Source organism: Asterias amurensis, chromosome 6, assembly GCF_032118995.1.
Source record: "Asterias amurensis chromosome 6, ASM3211899v1".
NCBI lineage: Eukaryota > Metazoa > Echinodermata > Asteroidea > Forcipulatida > Asteriidae > Asterias > Asterias amurensis.
In genome coordinates this window covers 399,682-407,361 of record NC_092653.1, presented here as the reverse complement: position 1 = coordinate 407,361, position 7,680 = coordinate 399,682, and the positions used below count along the sequence as shown (strand labels likewise).

The window sequence follows — 7,680 nt, the reverse complement described above, 5'->3', positions numbered from 1 at the left end:
TCGATGGAACGTCATGACAAAGAGGCATATAATCATCGGTAATAGTCTTTTGCAACCAGTGATCAAATTTGTCATCGGTGATGGTCCTACGTGATCGGTGATCAACTTTAGCAATTGGTGGTGCATCACAATCGGTGATGGTCTTACGCGATCAGTGGTCCACTCCAGCAATCGGTGATGCATATTCAGCGATCGGTGATCAACTTAAGCAATCGATGATGCTTAGTCACGACCAGTGATGGTATTAAGCGATTGGTGACCACCTTAAGCAATTGGTCGTGCATATTCACAACTTGTTTGACAAGTGACCCTACTCAGATTTCTCACATGTTAGGCCATACTTCTTGGTCGGTGTGGCTTTGAGTGTGCACCTAGTTAGGGACTGAAATATGGCTCCTTTTTTTAAAGGAGAAATTAGCTTTGCTCAGAGGAGAAGTTGAAACTTTAGATACAGTAGATTTACAAATTGAGTTAGAAGGAAATCACTAGTTTTTGTATGAATTTTTTAACTGTTTAGAAAAATATATTTCTAAGAAAAAGTTTAGAGATATTCAAATTCTAGAAGATAATATATAGACTTACAGATAATTAATGTGCATGTAGTGAGTAATAGTCACTCGAACATTTAATCTGAAGTTTTAAAGGTGTATTTTTAGTGGTCTCCCCACATTGGGGTATTGTGAATTTATTGTTTCCCATAGCCACTGCACTAAAGCTTGGTTCTTAAAATGTGGTTCAGTTTGACCATTTTATAATGATATGCAGCCAGGTGGTTAAAGATACCTATTCTACAGTGCATGACACAGGAAGACTCCTGCTGTGGACTGATGGCCAGAGAGGGGTGTCGATCAGGAGATAAACTATGAGTTAACCCACTGGTGACTGCTCTGTATTCCGACATCCCTATGTTCCGACACCCCTATGTTCCGACAACTCAACCTATATTCCGACACCCCTACGTTAAGACACCCCTATATTCAGACAAACCAAACACCCCTATGTTCTGACAATCTGCACCAACATTTTGACCATTTTTCAAGAAAAACAATGCGACTAAAGAAACCACAACTTTACCACAATTTTATCCTGTAATTGTATAGGTAACCTATTTATGTAGTCCCCAGAGAAGTTTAATTTACATAAACAGTTTTATTCTTCAATAGATATTCAGAAGAGGGCTGGGGTGGTAGGACTTAATACTTTTATTATTAATATGGTTATCATTATTATTATTTCCTTTTTATATAATTTTTTCCACTTAAAATTTATAGCTAACATATAAAATCAATTTATTTGAGTTGTTGACAAGGTTTAATCCCAATTTTGCCCAATAAAAACTCAGCTTGGGCTCCATGTAGGCGTAGCTAATAAGAATGGAAAACTGTAATGCGACTGACCGTAATGTGACTGACCATGGTTTTGCCATGTATACATAAAAGTTCAAGTTGCTGACCATTTATAAGTATCCTGTTGGGTAACCATGTAGGCCCTTATAAGAGTTATGTGTTACATGTATTAAAACTTTCACAAGTTTTTTGTTACAGGAAACTTTTGAATTGTGACTAGTGTATTTTTGACCATGTCCTTTTTGTGTAATGCGACTGACTGCTTTTTACAACGTTATAGCATCCAGAGCACAAAGCCCACAACAATTATAATATCATCACTTCAAAGCCTTGAGTGTCAAGTACAAATCAGTCTACATGTATAAACCAAGTGGAAAGAATATCTCACATAGAACTACTAGCACCAAGATCAAGAAATGACACTAAAAAGTGTAATGCGACTAACAATGGAATTGTCCATCTCAATGGTTGTTTTATGATCTGGCAATCCATGTATCTACCATAGGAACTGTTGTAAGAAATTGACCACCAGGTCCACTAAAGGCGGTACATAATCTAGGCCTGTGACATGACAGCGGAGCTAAATTCTTGACTACCGCGCTGTACAATAACTGCTGACGTGTCATGGGTCACAATTAGCTTTTCCCCGACCATGTGTGCATTCTGACGAAGAAGTTTCATAAATTCTTCCCGCTGTTCTCTTTTAACCCCGTCTTTTCGAAAGTCCCTCATGTGGGACATAAAATCCAAAAGCTCAGCGCCCTCTGTTGAGTGTTCGTCGAAGCATGTTGTGACGTCAATGAAACACCGTGCGATATCGATTGTTTCATATGGGATGTTGTTACTTTCGAGAAAGGCTTGAATCCACTGTTTGGTATAGTAACGGTAGCCAGGTATATTTGGGGAGAGAAACTGTCTTTGCACCTTGCTCAGACCGTCGGTCTCTGAAATGAAAATTACGTCATACAAATAAGGTTATTTTAATTGTCTTGTGACATATTTTCCATTTACATCCATTTTTTTTTCTTGTTAAACGTGAATAATGTTGGGTTTAGTACAGACAATAACCAAGCGTGGTTTTCATTCCAGTGAAGCTAAGGCGCTTAAAAGGGAATGTACACGTTTGGTAATTGTCAAAGACCAGTCCTCACTTGGTGTATCCGAACATAAGCTCAAAAAACAAGCATGTGAAAATTTGAGCTAAATTGACAATCGCAATTCCCATAATTGTGTCTGCTGTATCTGCTTCAATCGCACAAAATTGTAAAAAGAAATAAAGTATAAAAAAATTTTTAAAAAATTCTCTAACCACTTTCCATTTGCTGACCTACATGTAGATGAATGCTTCCATATTTTCCCAATTATAAATGCCACTATAATAGCGTGTAAATATATGGCAAGGTACTTGCTACCACATGAATAAAAGACATTATCTTTATTATCATGTATGTACACAATAAGTGTGTACGTCCATGGTAACATATCTTGTACGTAAATGATAAATCCTAATAGTTCTTGTGTGTGTGTGTACACAATAAGTATAAGTTAGTGTATGGACGATTAAACATAGGTTGTTTTTATTCATGTGGTGGCAATACGCTTCTGTAATATAGATGTTTGATACCTGATTTGACTACAAAAGCCATGACTCCACCATTCATCAAACTGTTATACAGGAATGGTAATTTGTCCTCCATACAGCCACCATAATAAATGGAATGTACTGCAGTGATGACATGAAACGGCTCAAGAGTTTGATTGCTGTATCGGGCTTGGTGCTCTTCCAATGACTCCTGATGCCAGTCAAACTCAACACCTACGGCTGTTGCCTGATCAGTTTGAAGTGAATTACGGTAGATGCTTATGAGCTTTTCACTTGGTTCAATCACGTGGTTGTGGATGTGCTTAAATTTGTCCAAAAGAGGAACAAATATTTGCATTTCAAGTTCACCTATTTAAAAAGGACAAAAAGTAAACCGGACAAAACGGTGGAATTAGTAGTGATAATGCAGTCATTCATCAATATGTCATGGGTGCGATGCGAACTCCCCATGTTTATTTTTATGTTACGTAATCATTTGCTTTTATTTGCATGGCTAGCGCCCTCTGCAGGCTGCTTCCCAGATAAGATCATTCTGTTTTGGGCCGAAGACTGATACTAACGTCTTTTGTGTGTCTTCACCCAACAGAATTACCTGCTTCCATAAGGGCCGATTCTTTCCTTATGGTAAGCAGAGCCAATCTGAATACTTTTGCTGATTCCTAACCTAACCATTTCACTTACGTTACAGTTTTGCTCATTCCAACCATTATGCTTGTTGATGTAGATTTGCCAAGTTTGTGCATGCTTGCTACCGATTTCAAGTGGAACAAGCTGTGGGCCGCCAACATTGGCGAAAGTTAGCAATGAGGTGAACTAGACTGGTCCCCTGTCCTTATCAGCAGAAAATGATGTCAGATGTTGAGGCTAGCAATACATACTTCCGAGACTGAGTGTTGGTGGGTGTACATGATGGTGGTTTCTAAATAATAACTCTGAGGTCTCTCTATGCCATAACCAATATTTGCCACCCTTGAAGGACTAGAGGAAAAATGCATGGCCTAATGATCCAAACCTACCACTCTACTCAAATATGCATGGGCTCACATAGCGGCCGAACTGTGTGGGGCAACAGAACGTTGTTTTAATGAACTTCAAGTCAAAGAAAGGGCTTAGAAAGGTCATAAATCATGGAGCACCACTGTCTTGAAGTTGTGGTGGAAAAATGCAGTATTTTGGTTCTCACGGTATGTTGGTCATGTCGCGAACTGTCCAACTCACAATGAATTCTGTCATGCAAATCTTGCAAGTTGTGTGGAGGTGGGTGCTGAAAACTTTGTTCTTCAAATGACCCCTGAAAAAGAAGTCGCAGGGGGTGAGGTCTGGTGACCTTGGGGCAACTCAGCAGGGTGGTTCAAAGCAATCACATGTTCGTGAAAGCGTTTCGTGGAGGTGATTTTGAACAGCGATGAGACGATGGACTGGTGCACCATCTTGAGCCCACCACACATAACGGAACGTTACATGTTGCTGTCGCTGTTAGTGGATCTCCATCTGTGGCACAACCTCTTCGTTGATCACTTGAAGATAGGCCGCACCATTGACATTTCCTTCAAAGAAAAATGGACCGATGATCACGCCATTGCCAAACAGTCCGACCCAGACATTCACTTTCTCTCTGCTCATCCTTGTCTCGAAGTTGAAGACTGGTGGTTGCCCAGCTGGGGCGTAGTGAACAACACTGCGGGTGTTGACCTCACCATTCATTGCAAATGCAGCCTCATCCCCGATCAAGACATTGTGAAAAAATCTTGGATCTCTCTCCGCCCGCTCAAGAAGCCACTTACAAAAAGTCCGTCTTCTTGCAAGATCTGCAGGCAGAAGTTCATGACGGATGTGGATGTTGAACGGATGGAAATGAAGGTCCAGACAAGTAATCCGATTCAAAGGGGCATGGCTCAGTCCAACACCATTCTGTCTTGCACCTCTCTCCCGTGGGTGGCCAATCAGTTGCTCTCGTACGGCAGCGATGTTTTCCTGAGATCTCGTTGTCCTTGGCCTTCCTGAACTTCCTTTGTTGCAGTTGAGGCTGGTTTCGTGTGCTTCATACTTTCTCACATTGGCCCAAATTAATAACAACAATAACAATAAGACTTGTAATGCGCACGTATCAAGGCGCAGTAAAAACCAACAACAAACAAAACAAAACAAAACAAAGAAAAACAGACACAACAAAATTAGTCCTTGAAAACCTGTGACATAAGATAAGTTTTGAGAAGGGATTTGAATGGTTTGGTACAAAAGAGAAGATCTAAGATTAAGTGGTAGAGAGTTCCATGCGTGGTGCAGCTGAAGAAAAAGACCTGTCTCCCCATGAGTGTCGAGACTTGTGTTCAATGAGGAGACGCATTGAACTTGATCAAAGATTCCTTGATGGAGTATAAACTTGAAAAAGTTCAGAAATATTGTGGGGAGCCATATGCCATTATGTGCTTTGTGGACAATGAGCATTCAGCTTGAAGATGATTCGTTGGGAGATAGGTAGCCCCACTTGTGTGTCCAAGGATAGCTGAATCCTTAATAAGGATTCAGCTATCCTTCCTTGGCCACACAAGTGGAGCTAAGACTGGTACTATAAAGGGAGCCCGATAGTTGTTTCAGAATGGGGGTAATAGAACAGGACTTCTTAGAATTGTGCCGCCACTTTTTCATTCGACATGAAATATAAAGACAATAGTAATTTGCATAAATATTCATCATGAGTGAAAGTTATCCCCGAAGGTTTTAGTTTACCATGTTTACCTGACCCACTGCCAACACCGAGATGCCTGAGTTTCCTGTCCTTTGCTAAATCAGCCATGACGACCGGACTTCCGAGCAGTTTGTCCCGTATGGCCACTCCAAGAACCTCGCTGAACCATGGTTCGAATGGTTCTTTTAACTCCAAGTTTTTGAACAAAGTTTGATAACATTTCGAGTAGTAGGCAGAGTCCAGCGGAAGAGTTGGGTGGAACTTCTCGATTTGTCCGTCCATCTTGTTTCGTGTCCAAACTTTACTTGTGGATTTTGCTAACTTGTGGATTCTGGCGGCCGTCGTTATCGCAACTACCACTGCACCACTAGTCTTGGTTCAAGACTCTCCTGGATTTGTCACAACAGGGCGCGCTATCACCCCCCCAACGCGCTATCAACCACGAACCGCTATCACCCGAGAACCGCTATCACAGGAGAGTCTTGGCACATTCGTTAAATCTCCCCCCAAAAAAGGGGCGGGCTCTGCGGGAAACCTACGCACGCGCATTATGTTTCCCCCCGATTTTGGGGGGAGATTTAACGAATGTGCCAAGACTCTCTCCTGTGATAGCGGTTCGTGGTTGATAGCGCGTTGGGGGTGATAGCGCGCTCTCTTGTTACAAATCCAGGAGAGTCTTGAACCAAGACTACTGCACCACCCGCGCCGCGCACAAACTTATGGTTCCCGGTTCCCTGACAACAGAGGGCGGGATTTCCCATAAATAGTTTTAAACATTGATCTCCATTATACTGACTGGATAGGACATTGCGCTATGCTGCATGCATAAACACGCGGCCCAACAATGGCGGCGCAATTCCTTCAAACGGGTATTTTAATGTGCACTTGGTCGGGTTTGAGTCTGTCAGTTGAAGTTGTAAATTGAGAATAGAAATGTGGGGAAAACATGACGATCGATAGTTTAAAGTATGAAAAAGTTTCTGAGTGAAATGCAATAAAGCAAACTAACTTTACATTTGTTTCTATCAAATGCCCTATTAGTATTATGATAATGATATTTAAATTTCTAAACAAACACTCGGCCGAGAAACTGTATTGGGATTCAGGTACATGTTTTTTTTTATTCTTTCAGTTCATTGAGAAAATGGCAATAAACCATATAAAGACAAAACAAGAGACGCTCCTACAATAAACAATTCGAGTAGGCACTAGAGTGAGAACTACATACTCGCTAAAATCGAGGGAAAAGAACAAGAAAGATGAAAACAAAATACAATGTGATAAGTGAGAGTTGACTCCATTAACAAATTTAAACTTTTTATTGTGAAGCTTCTATTCATCATGTTAATTGAAAAACAATCCCAACAGCAAAACTTCCATAACCGTTTTACTGTTCCGCCAGAAATAAATATTTTTATTTTGGTCACAAATAACGAAGTCGGCTATTTCCGAGATGACTGATCCTCTCAACGAACTTGTATCGTCTGTACATAATTCGCATATACTTGTCGCTTTCCCGAACCTTTTAATTATTGATGCTATGACAAACATCTGTTGAAATCCGGGCTTCCCGTCCTCGTCGATTCCAGACAACCATCTGTAACGGAGCGAAAACAAAAATAGTATTGCTCGGTAAAAATAACAAATACTTGGCCTATAATAATTATTTTATGAAAGATAGTTTAAATTTCCGGCTTATATTTGTAACGTTAGACATAATAATAATAATATGAATCGCTAAAAAAATGCAAAGGCCTACCTACTTATGGAAAGACAATCCCTTTGCCGACTCAGTTTACCCTCCTCCAGTGATTGACAGCCGCGCACGACTTCACCATCAGCATTTTTAGTTTGTTTGATCCGACTCCAGTTGTATTTATCCCCAAATGACAATTAAAAGGACGAAAACTTCTCTCTGCTTGCAGCAACTCCGTTTAAAAGTGTACAGCGCATTTCGTGTGACGAACGGTCTTCACCCGTTTTAAAAAATACGCGCGCGGCCTGCGTTTAGACGCGATGTCCTATCCAGTCAGTATAATGGA

The 7,680-nt window shown here is 40.7% G+C and overlaps 1 protein-coding gene and 1 long non-coding RNA gene across 2 annotated transcripts; both read right to left on the bottom strand.

Annotated features, from left to right (window-relative positions):
* Positions 1 to 5,980, bottom strand: LOC139938113 (histamine N-methyltransferase-like). The gene is made up of 3 exons (XM_071933491.1): positions 5,689 to 5,980; positions 2,971 to 3,297; positions 1 to 2,290 (listed from the first exon to the last, which is right to left on the bottom strand). Exons 1-3 carry the CDS (start codon positions 5,918 to 5,920, stop codon positions 1,902 to 1,904), a joined length of 948 nt encoding a protein of 315 aa, XP_071789592.1. The 5' UTR covers positions 5,921 to 5,980; the 3' UTR covers positions 1 to 1,901.
* A 759-nt stretch (positions 5,981 to 6,739) lies between these two features.
* Positions 6,740 to 7,680, bottom strand: LOC139938778 (uncharacterized). Its single transcript, XR_011786203.1, has 2 exons — positions 7,402 to 7,680; positions 6,740 to 7,235 (listed from the first exon to the last, which is right to left on the bottom strand). It is a non-coding gene; the product is annotated as an uncharacterized lncRNA (long non-coding RNA).